The 17,747-nt window shown below is 43.7% G+C and overlaps 1 protein-coding gene across 1 annotated transcript in view; it reads left to right on the forward strand.

The window, feature by feature from the left end:
* Positions 1–6,697, forward strand: part of LOC130203551 (glutamate receptor ionotropic, NMDA 2C-like) — a 48,225-nt gene extending 41,528 nt beyond the window's left edge. The window contains exons 13-16 of the mRNA XM_056429841.1: positions 501–661; positions 1,218–1,405; positions 2,360–2,592; positions 3,844–6,697. Coding sequence (XP_056285816.1) covers positions 501–661; positions 1,218–1,405; positions 2,360–2,592; positions 3,844–5,385 — 2,124 coding nt within the window. The 3' untranslated portion in view covers positions 5,386–6,697. The remainder of the gene's footprint in view (positions 1–500; positions 662–1,217; positions 1,406–2,359; positions 2,593–3,843) is intronic.
* Positions 6,698–17,747: the final 11,050 nt, after the last annotated feature.

Raw genomic sequence — 17,747 nt, forward strand, 5'->3', positions numbered from 1 at the left:
TCCATTTGCTCTTTTTTCTCTTTTCACCTCCTTCCCTCCTCTCTGTTTTCCTGCCCCCCCCCCACTCCTTACTCTACTCTCATTCTTCCCTGTTACATCTTATCCAACCCTCCTTTCGCTACTCTTTCCCCCTTTTCTTCACACTCACATCTTTACTTTCTTCTACTCTTTTCCCTTTCTCCTTTTCTCTTTGCTTTCCCCTTCCTCTTTGTCACGATTTCCATTCTTTCTTCATCACCAACTCTTTCATCAATTTATTTCCGTGCCTTCTTCTGTCTGTCATCTCCTCCTCCCTACCATCATCCCCTATTCTGCCCTCGCTCCCTTCAGTCTCTCTCCTCTCCTTCCATTTTATCCTCACTCCCTTCTCTCTCTCTCTCCCCCCTTCTCCTTGTCAAACTTCTTCTTCTCTTACCCCCGTCTATTCTCTTGTCTCCCTCTCCTCATCTGTCATATATTCTCCCCCATTCCCTTTCCTCTCATCTTGTGTCTCCTTACAGTTCCAGAAACCACATGAGCATTACCCTCCTTTTCGCTTCGGGACGGTCCCGAACGGGAGCACGGAGAGGAACATCCGCAGCAACTACCCCGACATGCACATGCACATGATGAAATACAACCAGAAGGGGGTGGAAGAAGCTCTAGAAAGCCTCAAAACCGGGTACAGTTCCACCAACATTTTAACTTTGTTACACAATTAAAAGAGGTTACTGAACTGATCCTCCTGTGAAGACAGCCGACGCTGCAGCAGTAACGATCAGGATGTTTGGTGCTACGGCAGAGATTTGACGCTCTTTGTGATGTTAGCAACTATTTGTGATTTATAGGCCAATTTGATGGGTGTATTTTGAGATGAAAAGAATCACGTCTGCTGCAACTTACTTTCAAATCTTCACTCAGAACATCTTTCTTTATGTTTAGTACTAAATAGCTAATTTTGGCCAGCAGTATCTGCTCACAAATGACATGTAACTGTGAAAAAACCTAGAAAAAAAAGTGTTCAAAATGTTCAGTGTGATCGATTACCAATCTGCAAGATGCAAGAAGTCTCTGCAAATGAGCGTAGAGTTACAGCAGCCTGCATGTATGCGGTAGAGAATTTGTATGAAATGGTCTGAATGCACGGCCACTGCTACTGCAGGATCCTGTAAGACAGAGAGATATAAATAAGAACTGTGTCAGAGCTCGACATTCCCTCAGACGAACTTCACTTGCAGGAAGCTGGACGCCTTCATCTACGACGCTGCGGTTCTGAACTACATGGCCGGAAAGGACGAGGGCTGCAAGCTGGTGACCATCGGCAGCGGGAAAGTGTTCGCCACCACGGGATACGGCATCGCTCTGCAGAAGGACTCCCGCTGGAAGCGGCTTATTGACCTGGCGCTGCTGCAGTTCCTTGGAGACGGTGATGAACCTTTCAGGATATATAATACACAACCCAAGCCTGCACACACACACACTGTACACCGCCTCGTGTTGTATCTGCCGGTGTTTAATCCCGTCTGACTGGCACTCTGCGGTTGAACCGTGGCACGGCGGCGTTGGTCCAGTTCAGTGTTTGCTGTGTCAGCAGGGAAGTGGGCTTCCAGGGAAGAGTTAATATCCTGCAGAACAGCAGGGAGTGTTAGGGATATGTTTATCTCCAGTACACACACATAGCCGTCCTATACCTGTACACACATATGCACTCACCATGACAGCCGCCAATGTGGAATTCAAATCCTCCCTCTGAGAGCTTAAGAGCACCTCACACACTCACTTTGAGCTTTCCTTGATAACATAGGAAATCGTGTGTCTATGGTCAACTTACGCCAAGTGAGAGATAAAATGCTCCCCGGAGGCCACTTGGGAGAGCGGAGCTCAACAGGTGGCCACCTGTTCGGAGCCCAAGAAGGAGTGTGGCAATAACGGCTTATGAAGAGTTTAAGCACTCTACGTTATTCTCTCTCAACAGCTGATTTGTTGCAAGGAGTAATAGTTGTCTGCAGCCAGAAACGATAAGGAGGCTGATATTTGACATGAACACAGCATGAATGGACTGAACTATGCAATAAGCGCTGGTGGTGGTGGCCTGGCAGAGCAACACCCACAAAGATGCCAAGTCTCTGCTGGTGTCTGTGGATCATACTTCAGTCGATGCAGAGCCTTTGCCTCCGAATCATCATCACCGTGTCATTTAAGATCCAATACGGGGGAGTGCAGAGCGACAACATATACAAGTGTGTAATTGTTTTAGGACTACTTGCACATCCAAGACAATAGAGCGGAGATTATTATCTTTAGGTTATTGTAAGCTACCAAGGCATCTCATACCATCTCTTTCTTCCCCTTCTCCTCCCATCGACCTCCGTCCCTCCAGGAGACACCCAGCGCTTGGAGACGGTGTGGTTGTCGGGCATCTGCCAGAACGAGAAGAACGAAGTGATGAGCAGCAAGCTGGACATTGACAACATGGCGGGCGTCTTCTACATGCTGCTAGTGGCCATGGGCCTCAGCCTGCTGGTCTTTGCCTGGGAACACCTGCTTTACTGGAAACTACGGCACTCCCTCCACACGTCTCAGAAACATGACTACCTGTTGGCCATTAGCAGGGTGAGATCTGCAAATTAGTCATTTGATAGATTAGTTGTTTTTGGTTTATTGGAGTCGGGTTGAGAAATTGCTTCACTGATTTTCCCACTGGTTATTTATTTAAGTGGCTGATTTTCCGAGTGTAATGGGAGGAGTTGAGTAACAGCTCCCTTGAGTGATTGAGAGATTGTCTGGTTGGTTATTTTGACTCTTACGCTGCGTTCACACCAAAAGCGTTGTGATTTTTCGCAACGCTTTTGGTGTGAACAACAAAGCGGTTGCTTGCTTGCTTTTCTGTGCAATATGCTGTTTTACATGAAGGGGCTTTTATGTGATGATAATTAAGCTCAAATGGATGTGAATTTGCATGTCATTACATGGTGCCATTAGAGGGTCTTGTTAACATATTATCTCAAATGGCACTGCATTGTTATTTAGAATGAGAAGGGAGGGCAGAGTTAAGAAAAAAACACTAATGTTAGTGTTTACAGTTTGCACACTTTGAAGGCTTAATGTTTATTTGCAATTAGCCTAAATCTGTACCCGGTGTTTTGAAGCCATTGTTTGGGAACATGGCTACTGAGGCAGAACGCTCCGGCTGAAGTTGCAGCCAGGGAAATGTCTACGGACACCAGCCTCCTCTGCTCCTCTGCCGTGTAATTACACTATTGTGCCGGGATCTGGGTTTCATCAGATTAGCGGCTAAATGACTATCTGATCATTAATCCGTATGGGGCGGCCCCAAGGGCCAAATTAAATTTGGCTCTTTCAGCATCTCCCAGCCAACTGTAAGCGGAGAGCAGTCATAGGATTTGGCTCTATGTTAGTCCATGCTGTCAGAGATGGTTTGTTCTGCAGGGGACTTTAAGCGTGTGAGTGTGTGTGTAGGTGTGTGTGCGTGTGTGTGTGTGTGTCGTGTCCATTTATTTAGGCAATCCTCTCAGCTTAAACTGTTTTTCTTTGGGTCCCGGGAGAATGCATAATGAATTTGTGACTAAGTCTTGCCTCACTGATAAAATAAGATATGAATGAAATCATTTTTTTGTTTAACTGCCAGTGGGGTTTTATTAGTGAGGGCGGAGCATCACTTGAGATGCACAAATGGTTTGAAATTCTTTCTGTGAAAGTGTCCCTTCAGCTCTGCTTGGTTGATTCAAGGTTAAACTGTTTGTGGCTACCTATTGGTTTAACTACCGATGATCTTTTCTTCTCCCCCTTCTTCTTCTCTCCTCCTCCTTTTTTAAATCTTCCTCATCCTCTTTAATCTCTCAGGGTATTTACAGTTGTTTCAACGGAGTGGAGGATCAAGGGCGTTCATCTGGTTTCGACAAACCGGACCTGACCTCCAACTACGCTCAAGCAAACATGCTGAAGATGCTTCGCACTGCCAAGGACCTGGTGTCCACCGCCAATGTCGAGACCTCTCTGGACAACGCCACCAAGACCATAAAGCATTTCAGTCGTCACAGCGGCAGCTTGCCTGTTCGTATTCCACAAATCTCGACGGAGACCGTGTCGGCAGGATTTGCTTATATTACGGAGAACCACTGCTCCCTATCCTCACCGATGATCGCTGTTTCCTCTCTGAAGCAGCAGAGGGGAGTGACCAGGCCCACGCCGCTGCGCTACACGCTCCCGACCCGCTCTACTTCCTGTCTGTACGACCGGCCACTTCCCGTGTCCAGCCTCAGCAGCCCCCATCTGGCCGTGGGGGAGCCGCTTCCTCATCAGCACCCGCACCACTACCATACGACAGGGAGACTGTACATCGACACCCATCCTCACTCGCCCTACATACCCTACACAGATCTCCAGCTACCTGACATCTACGCCTCTCAGCCGATCTCCTCGCTTCAAAACCATCATGTCCAAGGCTTCTCCCGACGGAAAAGGAGGTCCAAGAGTTTCCAGTGTGAGGATGGGGATTTGGAGAGGAGGAAACACAGGCAGCGGGAACAGAATGACAAAAGTCCCGTCTATCCAAGTGAGCTCAAAGCCAACCACCTCCAAGAGAACCACATCTCCGCCCCCAGCATTGACAACATCTACCCGGGGCGGGGGAAGTGTCCTCGGGTCGAGAACTACAGCTCCTGGCCCCCAGAGGATATGATGCTGAGAGGAAGACGCAGGCACCGCCGCCCCTCCTTCCTCAAAGCCACTTGGGGCAGCGAGCAGATGCGCCAGCTGGACGACTCCCAGTCATCCCTGTCCAGCCATTCCCCGTCCACCCTACCAGACTTGTTCCCGTGCATTCTTACACCAAACACACCGGCAAAGGCCTACAACCCTGCCCAACTTCGAAACAACCTGTGCCTCCCTCGGAACCAGGCCTACCTCCACATACGGAAGGACCAGAGGAGGCCCACTGGGCGGAAGGGCCAGAAGCTCCGCCACTCCCATTCCACCCACCTGCCCACGTACGGAGAAGCAGTGCGACATGGGACTGGGTTAGGGCAGGGGATGGTACGGAGAGCCACCAGCTTGCTCAGCAGACAGTACGCCCACTACCTGAACTCGTACCCTGGGCTACCCCTCTACCACGGGCCCCTAGACCTGCAGCGCCACAGCCTGGCCTCCGGCAGCCACCCAAGCCCCGGCCCAGTGTGCCAGCTGCTGGCTTGTGATGGCGGCAGATGTGGAAGCCAGCGGGCTCTGCTCTACCAGGACAGTGTGTATGGGGGCTTTGGGGTCTATCAGGGTTCCCAGACTGGATCAGATGCGCTGGCAGGTCAGGGGGCAGGGGGCCAGCCTGCTGGGAGCCCGTTTGTACTGCGTCCCTTGCGACGGGTGTCCAGTCTGGAGTCTGAGGTTTGACGGGAGTTCAAAAGGACCTAAAAAAGATGGAAGTTGTGGAGTAACGGAGGTGAAGACTCTTAAAAAGGACTGCAGTGGAGAGAGGGAAGTGGTTCGATTCATGGAAGAGGGAGAAAAGTTCTAACTTGAAATACGTGTGATTTTCTATGTGAGCTTGTATGGCGAAGAAGAGAAGTTTGGATCCACACATTTTACATATGTTGAGGACTTTTTTGATGTATTCCAGAGTAAGATATGAAGACTGCACTGTTACCAATTTATCCTCGAGAAAGGTGTGGGAAGCTGGGGTCATCAGGTTTTACTCACTTTCCTACGACGCTTGTGTGTTTCCTGGGCTTTAATGTGCACTAAGATTTACAACAGTCCACGTGTTGGTGCATGGTTAAACTATAACCAGTTTTCCTGCTGTGTGTGTTGTGTATATTTCATTGTGGATGGGTAGGATTCAGTCTTGGGTTTTGTCGAGTAGATGAACTGTTTACAGCTGGGGAGGAATGGCGAAGGAATAAGGGATTGTCACCAAATACAAGCAGCCACTGTAGCAAGATTATGGGAAGACGTGCATTTGAAGAGTTTAATTCCAAAATCAGACGTTCAATAATAAAACTCATTTTGAGTCCAGCCACAGAAGAGCAGTAGTTTTCTCGAATACAATTATTATTATGAGACATCTGTCAATACATTTCAGGTAACGTCTTGAAATATATATAGTGTTTTGGAGCTAAACCCTTCAAGTCGTCATTTAGTGATGAGTAAGCAGAGACTTTGTGAAAGCAGTCCCTATGAACACAATCTGCAAAATGATGAACGTATCGGGACAGCACTGAGCAGCACTAGGTGTCTTAAACATGGATTTTTCTTCCTCACTGGGTCTCATATGAGGCTGCAGTACAGCACAACATCAATTCTGCATCTTAATACTATATTGATATGAAGAAAATGTGTTATTGGAGGATTGTTAGTGTCATACTCGTGTATTCTATATATGACAAAAGTTTATAATCACTCTTTGCATTTTCTAATCAACCTTCTAGCACATCGTTTCTTTTTGTAAAGCTGTTCCCAATTTACTTAAATATTTGTTATTATTGTATTAACTCTATCAGTTGTCCTATATTAAGATGTTCATCACTTTCTCATTTCCACTCTTTTATATTCCCTCATCGTCCCTGTTTTTTCCCATCCCCTTTGACTCCTAAATGATCAAATTGAAATGAGGTAAGTGAAAGATATTCTACAATCTATATTACTTAGCTTCCTCACCCTGTATTTAATCACTTAGATCAATTAAAGGGCCTTTTGGATGAACGTGCATGTGTGCCTCTTCTTTGTCGAGCCTCTCTTTTTTAATCTATGCCTACTTTGGAGAAAGAAATTGTATTTCAATTGAGAAGTGTGACAAGGAGTAGCTCATCTTTGGAATTACATGTATTAACTAGAACATTATGTCAGGTCTGTGAAGCTCCATCCGGCTTGTTAGCCGGGTAGCTTAGCGTAACGATGACATATTTATTGGTCGTCAGATACCTTTTTAAACTCGTGCAGGCTGCCTCCTAAATGGCTGTGACACATTTTCTGCCAACTTTTGTTTATTGCGATCCGACCGTCTCAATAGGATCTTTTAAATCAATATCTGCATCATGCGGGACAGGAAATGTACTTTATAATGGAAGGAGTCTTGAGAAAAGACCAACTTAGCAGTTTCTGTAAGAAAGAGACTTAAGGGCCTACGGCCTATTGATTGATTGACACACATTCAGACGCACTGTGCATTATTTTACGTTTGTTTTATTTTGGTTTCGGTTATAATCAATGGGACAGAACAGGATAAATGGTAATGTAAGAGCTGGACACAATTATACAGTTTATTATTCAAATTGTGGTTAAAATCAGGGACATTTAATCATGTGTTGAAAACTGGGACATTTCAGTGCTTCACAGATATTTGCAGCGGGCTTGAAACTAGTAGATAGACCATCACTGACAAACCAGGACGTCGAGTCACGTTATCTTGAAATGAGCTTTTCTTTAAAGTTTGAAACAAATGCGAGAGAAAGAGTGCCTATAAAAGAAAGAAACAGGAGGCGACGAAGTTATTATTTTACTTCAAATGTACCGTCACACTTCTGAACCTTGAACGTGGTTTCTGTCGTGTTTAGTGAACCTCACGGCGGAGACGCGATGACCCGTCTTACTACCGGCTTCAGCGCTCGCCCGAAGCAAGTTTAGGTAAAGATAAGCTACTCTATTTCAAGGTGACCTGTTGCCATGGCAATTTCTCTCTCTCTCTCTCTCTCTCTCTCTCTCTCTCTCTCTCTCTCTCTCTCTCTCTCTCTCTCTCTCTCTCTCTCTCTCTCTCTCTCTCTCTCTCTCTCTCTCTCTCTCTCTCTCTCTCTCTCTCTCTCTCTCTCTCTCTCTCTCTCTCTCTCTCTCTCTCTCTCTCTCTCTCTCTCTCTCTCTCTCTCTCTCTCTCTCTCTCTCTCTCTCTCTCTCTGCTGTTGTCATGACGAGATAAGACTCCATTCAGGAGGCCAGATGAGTAATGGCGGAGAGTCCAAACATTGAACGCTTTGATTTTTTTTCATTACTCTGCTTTGTTACTGGAGCATTGCCTCAGATTGGACTATAATATTGATTTAATCCTCCGCTCTGCTACTGATCCCATATTTTTTGAGTTGAAGGTAATTGGACTTCTTTTCATCCCTGAAGAGCAGAAAGGGGCTCAGCATGCCTCTGTAATTTAGACATGCTTGTTCGCCCAACGTAAAGCCTGGATTTACACAAGTACAGGTTTTTGTCTATTTTTTTTATATATATCCGAGTGTGGATGGACGGAGGACAAGTGAAGTCAGAAGGAGCTTTCTCAGTCCACTTTACAGAGCATTCCTATTAAGTTAAATGGATCATCATTATGGATGCAGCATGTTTCGGCTACATTCACACTGCAAGCCTTCGTGTTCGGATTGTAAAGATCTGTTTTCATGTTTGATTGTGTACATTATTAATGTGGACACAATCAGATTCCAGTGTCACGGTCCTGACACATGCGCAAAAGAACAATAAATGCCACGCAAACAGCACCCTGTCATACGGAAACACTCAGTCAGCGTTTACAGGTTCGTTTTTAAGTCGATGTGCAGTGCAAGCCAGATTGTAACTGCCATGAAGAATGAAGCAGAAGACTGCCAGCGGGGGAAAAAAATCGTTGTCCTAGGTTTGGGCAAAACTAACATCCAAAACCAAAGATCCAACAAAGACTGAACAGAACACCAGGACGTAAAACACAGACTGATCGAGTAAAGGGGACGACCTGCAGGTGGAGAGAGGTGAACATGCTGGGAGCTGATTGGCTGGGGGAAAACTGGGAGGAGGGAACGACCAATGAGGCTGATTCAGAACAGGTGTGTAGACGTGCACAGGAGGGACGGGCTGCATAGAACCAGAGCAAGGCCCTGTGGCGTCATTGCTTTGGGTCTTATAATGTATTGATATATCTTATATAAATGTTTTTTTTACTGGATATCTATTTGATAATTACAAGGAATAGTTAGGTCTATTATTACGGCAGGATAAGTGGGATGAAAATATTGGGTATTGAAATTAAATTGTCTATATTAACTTTCTTTATCACTCATATTATTACTTTGGGAAATTGCAACGCATTTAATGGATTGATTGAAAATTTATTTTATTTTGGTTTTAACAATTATTATAAAGCACGATTATGAAAATTATTATAAAGCAACGTAAAGTAAAGAGGTCCCTTGTTCATCTCTCTATAGTTATCAAGTCCTTTAAACTACGTTAGGTGACACATGGCGTTTGACTCCTTTTGCAAGGACACAAGTCTGTTTGTTCCTTGTGATTATTCAACATGTGCTGGATAATTTAAAAAGCCCTTACAGTGTCATTTAGTTCCCCACAACATGTGTATGCCTTTAACGGTACATATTAAGTATTTCCTCTGTACCCTGTGTGTACTAAATAGACACATAGACACAGTCTGAAGCATCATCACATGTTGACAGTGGAGGTTGGAGTCATTCCACATGTTCAATATAAAGGTTTCATTGTGAGAGTGATAAAGTGGAGCGTATCCATGCCGCTCCAGAGGGAAGAGGAAGTCATTCCTTTCACCTTCATTACAAAGTAAACATTCCTCAAGACGAGGCCAGCTGGGGCTCCAAGTCCAAGTGTCACATTTAACTGTTTCAAACCACATTTCTTATATTTAGTGTTTTGTTACACTTGTCAGGTGCTGTTTTTTAGCCAGGCTAAAAACTCTTAACAAATGTTCCATGGATTAAATTAGGTAGTGAAATGTATGATCCCCAGAAGACGAATCTTAAATACGTATTAAATTCCGACCCCTTGACTTCTTCGTGAGGCTGCTATTTTATGGTTTTGATTTAAATTCATCAACAGCTGTTTGATAAATTGCTCTGAAATGTGAAACAGATTAAATGTCCTCCTTGTGATGAGTTGTGATCCATGAACGTCTGACGATGACACGCAACTAAATTAATCTGTCATATACCTTTGTTTATAAACTAATGACTAATCCCCTATTTTATGTTGGGTGCTAAATAACAAACTTTGGTACTTTGGGTTTTAACAAGCTTAAATATCAAACGCAGTGATTCACTACATGCCTGGACAGATCACAGTGTGTGTGTGTGTATGTGTGTGTGTGTGGTTACTTCATCAGAATTGATGCAGGGCCCGTCTTGCCAAAAGATGAAAGACGTGAGTCGAGAATCTGAAAACATCAATGGAGTACCTGGCTGCGGACGTACACACAGACTGATGCATCAGCAGCAGGACTCTGTGTCCACACACACACACACACACACACACACACACACAGAATCACATTGGAATACTTTTCCTCAAAAATACATCCTTAAAACAAACTCACACTTAGTTTGAAACACAGCATCTCAAATTCAGACAGAAATGAAGATCAAGTAGGGGCCCGATGAGTATTTAATATTCATGTCATGGGGACGGACACAGGAGTGTATGAGGGACACCTTCGAAGAAAAAGCTTTATTCATGCATTCACTAACACACAGACACACGTCACTTCATAATTAGCCACCGGGGAGAACCCACTCTTTTATCTCCCGTTTGCATTTGCTCTTTTTAAATGAGATCAATCACAAAAAGTGGAACTTCACCTCCACACAGATGCTGTTTATTTGTATGAAAGCAACAAGCAGCCACCTTGACCGGGTTGTCGGCCACGACCAGAGTCACAGAGGGGCCGAGGTCCGGGCTCCTCACACCTCCCGCCTGCGAGTAAATTGCTTCGCATATCGCGGCGGCAGATGCTCCGAGTCACCTTGAGACGAAAGGCTCGCTCGCCCTTCCCCTCATCGGTGAGAGGGGGGAAGGAGAGAGGGAGAAGAGGAGATAAGAAGAAAGGCAGAAAAGTGGGAAGAAATCAAGAGAGGCAGGGAAATATTAGGGACGACGACGGTGAAGGAGGAGGAAACTAGAGATGGTGTGGGAGATGTCTGAAAATTGTCAGAGGGGGAGAGATGGAATAAGTTACAAGAGGGGAAGAGGAGAGGGAGAGATGGGAGTGTGAAGGGGGAAAAGGCTCAGAATAAAGGAAAGATATTAGGTCAGCTGATATGAGACCCGCTATGAAGTGAGCAGAGAAGGATGAACAGAAAGGATTAGAACAAAAATGCATTGTGATGAGGAAAACCGGTACCATATTGGGGAATAAACTCCCATGACATCCGGCACGGCTTCATTTCCTGCCTGAAAATGTGCAATTTATTTACAATGATAGCCTTATTAAAGGGAGATGCACAAGCCAAACAAACATCATTACTCTTTCACTGACACACATGCAGAAACCAACGGGAATGACGGCGCTCTGTTCCACCATCACATGAACCAAATCATCAAAGCATCACAGTGTGAACGCTGTGCACACGAGGAACATTTGTATTGTGCTACAGTACGCAATTAAACTTTGCATTTGAGAGTCTGTCGTGCATGTTTCCGAGGGCGCGTGTGTGTGTGTGTGTGTGTGTGTGTGTGTGTGTGCAGAAACTCCTCTCCTATCGGAGACGAGACGATTGGATCTGCCGGCCAGCAGGAACATTAATTACTTGGGCAATCTTCAGGCTCATTTCCCACAATCACTCCCATCTCTGGGAAGGGAATGAGCTCGGCCATTCAGGAAGCCCAGATCCAGACCGAGCCTCCGATCCACATCTGGTTTCGAGGATGGAGGGAATGAAATACGCAGAACAATACAGATGGAGTCCAGAGCACGTTCACTGTGCAATAGTTATCCTCCCTGGTTCCTTTCCTCTTTCCTAGACAGCTGGGGAGATGATAGTACGTGCTTTGATGTAAATCCTCACTTCTGTGTAACTTCGGTTGTCAGGGAATTTTAAACAGTGACTTAATGAGACAGATTGTATCTTAATGAACAAATCAAGGACTTATTTTTAGGGAGGAATTTACAGAAATAAATATTCGGTTCCTCTCTTTTACATCATTGTTCATTTTTAAATAAACTATAGGCTCGTATTTCCTGGTAGTTACATTTATATGTTACTAAAATGCAACAGAAAATCAGCTTTTGCAGAAACCAATGGCGGCTTTGCATTTCTTTTATCAACATAGCAAGGAAACAATGTTAATGTATGTATTAATCAGCAAACATGTTGATTCTGCATTTATCACGGAAATGTTCATTGAAATAATTGTTTTACAACAATATCCATACAAAACAATTTATCCTCACATTGACACACCATCACCTTTTTAAGTTGTTGTTGTTGTTGTTGTTGATGTTATTTTAAGCAAACAGTAGCTCATTTACACCTTCAGCAGCTGTGGAGAACATTTGACCTCATTTGGTGTTGTGTTTCTCTCTCATGATACGTCCAATACTTTTAACTCTGTTTTTGTTCTCCTGATGGAAGTATCTGGCTCTTAACACTTCAGGTGGAACAGTAAAGGTGAGACAACGTCACGGCTCAGGGCCAGACAGCCAAACAATGATGCTTCTTATAGCTCAGTAAACCAGAAAATACCACGTTCATTACTACGAATGACCCCGTTCACATTGTCATTTGATGCATTGTTGTTATTTAATTATTGATTCTGGTCGCTTTCAGGTTGAAGTGCAAATATGACTTTCATGAGGTTAAGGGAAAGACAATAGAAACAATTGTAGATTGAGGTTAAAATGTGTCTGTCACAATGACAAACTAGAATGGGCACTCGGTAGAGCGCATACCTTCGCATATCACAAGATTGGGCATTGAATTATGAAGATGTTAGCATTAGTTGCATGCCAATTGGATAGAAATTGACCGCGGTATGGTAAAAAGAAGATTTTGACCTTTTCATGACCTTGACCTTTGACCCAATCGATCCCAAAATCTAAGCAAATGGTCCCCGGATAATAACCAATCATCCCACCAAATTTCATGCGATTCGGTTTAATACTTTTTGAGTTATGCGAGTAACACGCATACAAATAAATAAATACACGCCGATCAAAACATAACCTTACGCATGTTCAATGCGAAGGTAATAATGTTTGGGAAAGATTGTGGTTGTGGTAAAAAAATTAAAACTCCCACTTTAACACTTACTTAAAATAACTGATGTTTCTGAGATGTTTGGGAGCCCGAGGCATGCCGTGTTTATTACATTTACCCGAAACCGAGCTCTAATAGTCTGGCACATAACGACGGTGATTTCTGTTTTTTAAATTCTTTAAATTAAACAAACGAGATAAAAAGCGTTCTAAGCAGGAGAAAATAGCACTTTCTTCACTCAGCGTTGTTTCTTGCCACGACGTAATCGTGGAATAAATGAGTGGTACGAAACGTTATTTCTGGGAGGCAGGGTTGAGGAATGGTTCTCCATGCATGTGGCCGCGTCCTCGGCTTCATACGGATCATCAGCTGGATTTCTCATCCCTACGAAACTGTCGCCGATTTCCATTCGACCAGCGGCTCCAATCCTGAGACGCACCGGCCTCCCAATTAGATTTTTTGGGGGAGTAATTTCGGCGTGGCACAGCCAGGTCTGGCTTGTGTGCACACCGCCTTTATATCCACAGCAGCAACAGGAGACACGGAGCAACAACAAGTCCTCACGTCGCCCGAAAGAAACAAATCGGCTGCTTTTCTGCCTAAAAAGCGACGGCAGGTCATCAGATGAACGTTGTGCTCCGTGTGATTAGCGAGTGTCGCGCTGCTGACGTCCTGTGAACGACACGGCGGAGCACACGCTGTCGCTTCTCCTCTTGTCCTTCCAAGGTGACAGCTCCTGGGGGGGTTGGCAATGATTACTTCAGCAAATTAACAAAAACCCCACGAAGAGCCGCCAACGACACAGCCAGGGAACCAGGCCACAGGAACACACACACACACACACACAAACACACACACGCCACATCATCACAAAGTGTGAACAAACATCCTCTGATCTGCCAACAACACACACACACACACACACACTGGAAGCTACAGAAGCCAAAACCATAGCGGTCTCATTAACCAGTCCCACCCTCCTGACCCAGTAGCCAAGAGCAACCTTATTATTGGCCAGAACTTTAACCCTCCGAGTCTGTGAGCTCTGCTGAAATGAGGTCCAGCTAGGAAGTTATTAATGGACGCTTGTGGTATTAAAAGTTGTTAACCCTTTTTTTAACACATCAGCCTCAGGTGGATTCTCAGGTGGAGGCGTGAACCTGTATGTTGTGTGTTTCTGGTTTAGTTTCTCATTCTTAGTTCATTGATACCACAACTGAATAACGCTGCTTACTTAAGATTATTTAAATATTTATAGACGAGATATTTCCACATTTCAAACCGGTGAAATCTTGTTTCGCATTGTCAATTATTTCCCCATTTTTAATATATTTTTCGTCGTTCATGTATGTCCATAGAGGGAGACGGTCAGGTGGATTATTGGGTCAAACAAACACAGAATGTTCATCCAGGAGACCTCTGTTCATGTCTGAAATGTCAGGTGTGTAGATATGAAATAATGTGAATAAAGACTCAAACCTTTTCTCGTGTTTAGACCTCTGATCCAACGATGGGGAAAGAGCTCGATCCATTCAGCTGACTTATTCCAAGTGTATGTTCAAAAAATACTTCAAGACATTGAAGAGTTTTCACATCTTGTTTAACCCTCCTGTTACCTTCACATTTACTAACATATTTTACCTCAGGGGGTCATTTGACACACAAAAAAAAAAAAGAAGATTATTAGAATTAATATTGTTTCCAAGTTAATTTTGAGGTACTTTTTTGTTGTTTGTTGACTGTGTAATAGCCCTTTAAATATATAATATAAAAAAAATTATTTATTATTGATATTGACACAAAGCAAAAAAAAAAATTTAAAAACAAAGAAAACCAAAACATTGAATGACATTGAATGAAATAAGGTACTTAAGGGGGTAGGAGGGTTAAGAAAATAAAAAAATAAAAAAGGTTGATTTACACCACAGGACACACACACAGGCCCTCTGGGCTCGGCTGTGTTAACAAATAACAGAGAAGCTTGTAATACAACACTGAGGGTTTGTCATGATCTAGAGTTTCTGTGTCTTGTTTTGTGTCTTATTTTGAAGTCCTTGTTTCCCACGCTAAAATGACTTATGGGTTACAATGTTATTAAAGTCCAATTTACTGTATATGGTTTGATAACATGGATGGGTGATTGTAAAACCGTAAAGGCTTTAAAATCCTACTAAACGGCCTGTGTCAAAAGGAGTTGAATTAATAATAATAGTGACAACAACAACAATGTAATAATTCATTCCACACATAACATTAGGTTTGCACTGTATTAATGCTCTGGATATCGTATAGAGAACCTTTGAAGAAAGGGAAATAGAAAGAAACCATGAGAAACATTGTAAACAACATGGTGGGTGTACGAACGAACGATGATGACCAAAACACACGAGTGGAGTCGAGCGAAGTCCATTTTCGGTTTGTACCCCTGAGGAAATCAGCGAGGAAGAAGCAACTATTAGGAAAGATGATTCCGACTCAGTGGCTCCACAGACACAGAGACCTTCATCAGAGCCGCAGTCATCGTCTGGCAGCTCACACACACACACACACACACACACACACACACACACACACACACACACACACACACACACACACACACACACACACACACACACACACACACACACACACACTATTGTGCTCTTGTGTTGTAGGTGGACTCTGACATTGATTTTCTGTTCAACAATGCATTTCACATGCTTCCTCGGGACAGCTTCTTATTCTATCAGAATCCTGAAGTATGACACAATCGGTCGTCAAGCCGTTCTTTCCTCGCGCATCACTGCAGAGAGCACACAGGGGTCGCTCTCTGGAGGAGAGGAGGATGAGAAGAGGGGCGTATTCACTGCTGCAGGAACTGTATTTGTGACCTTCCACTTGCATCCCCACAGCTTCTTCAGTGATGTCATGTAAACCGTGGATGTGTTGAGCTGCTCTGTGAAGATGCAGCTATGGTCGTCACGATCAACCCACTTTCAGTTGTTTAAAAGCAATGATCACACAGAATTCATAGAGCTGTAGATACAGAATGTTACTCTTGTTTTTAAGGTAAATAACTTAACTCCTGTTTTGGTCATGAGCAGCCTCACACAAAATGTACTTTATTTATTATTACTCAGCCAAAAAGCAGCATTTTTTTCGTCGTTACGTGGAATGGGCATTCTCAAAACATACAATTTAGTACATCATTCATTCACAACAACACGGTTGCTCCGTAGTTCAAACTTTCATCCGTGACCAGATCCACTCTTCCCATTCTTACCCTTCACAATAAAAGCTCTCGACCTTTACACTACATAACTGAGTACCAGAGGGAACTCAAATTCACTCAGAGCATTTTGCTGAAAGGAAGCTAAATAAAACATCTCACAGGGGCTCTCAGGCTATTCAACAATTCACCTCAGACAGACTGCCAGACGCTCTGAGACAATATACCCTCTGCCTCAGATATTCAAAACCTTCAATGAACAAGTGTTGCAACTGAAGCAAAACATTTATATTTTAAATTTTCATTTTGTATATACAGTATATGTGTATGTGGAACTTCTTTTCAGAAGGAACTCTTCTTCCTGATGTTGTGAGTGTGAGGTCACCACGAACGTCAGATTTATTACCAATTTCGGTCTATCGGACAGAATGAATGTACTTTCTCTGGAAAAGGGAGAATAACTTTATTGTGTAGTACAGTGTCTGTAATAAATGGATTTTACATGAAACTCCAAAAGAATATATTTTGTATTTAGCTTTTTTTAATTGTCGGACTTATTTCCACTTTCTAAAAATAGTTTTCTCTTTATCCATCTTATCTACGTAAGAGGTGATGTAGAAGGTTTGACACATACACGTGTGTGTGTGTGTTTGTGTGTGAGAGCGAGACTATACGATGGCTCCACCTTATCGGATTCAGCACAAACCGCCTCGGACAACAATGATAGAGTTTTCTACCCGTGTGTGTGTGTGTCGGGGTGTGTGCGTGAGAGAGAGTGAGGTCGAGAAGATATCTCTGCTCTGAGAGACAAGACCAATTTCTTCAGTCAACAGCGAGTTTCAGGCGTGTGATACTCATCGGACATCTTTCTCTTCACTCCTCCACCTGCTCACTAACTCAGCTCAACTTGAAACGACTCCCACCCACGGCGGGAAAATAGGAACAAAACGTGTGACTCTGAAAACAAGAGCGCCGGACACTTAAACCCACGTTTTACAGGAGTACAACCTCATAGTTTAGTTGTACTACATTTTCTTTTCTTCCGTCAGAGAACTGAACACGTAGAATCAGTCATTTCATCCTGTGCGAAAAGAGCTATTGTCATTACCTTCGCATTGAAAATGCGGAAGGTTATGTTTTGATCGCCGTGTATTTATTTATTTATTTGTATGCGTGTTATTCGCATAACAAAACAAAAAACCGAATCGCATGAAATTTGGTGGGATGATTGGTTATTATCCGGGGACCATTTGATTAGATTTTGGGATCGATCGGGTCAAAGGTCAAGGTCAAGGAAAGGTAAACATCTTCTTGAATGGCATGAAATTTGGTGGGATGATTGCTTATTATCTGGGGGCCATTTGATTAGATTTTGGGATCAATCGGGTCAAAGGTCAAGGTCAAGGTCATGGAAAGGTCAACATCTTCTTTTTACCATAGCGCGGCCAATTTTTATCCAATTGGCATGCAACTAATGCCAAAATGTTCATAATTCAATGCCCAATCTTGTGATATGCGAAGGCATGCGCTCTACCGAGTGCCCATTCTAGTTTGTAACATGAGATCATTTCCTC

Source organism: Pseudoliparis swirei, chromosome 13 (assembly GCF_029220125.1).
Source record: "Pseudoliparis swirei isolate HS2019 ecotype Mariana Trench chromosome 13, NWPU_hadal_v1, whole genome shotgun sequence".
In the NCBI taxonomy this organism is placed as follows: domain Eukaryota; kingdom Metazoa; phylum Chordata; class Actinopteri; order Perciformes; family Liparidae; genus Pseudoliparis; species Pseudoliparis swirei.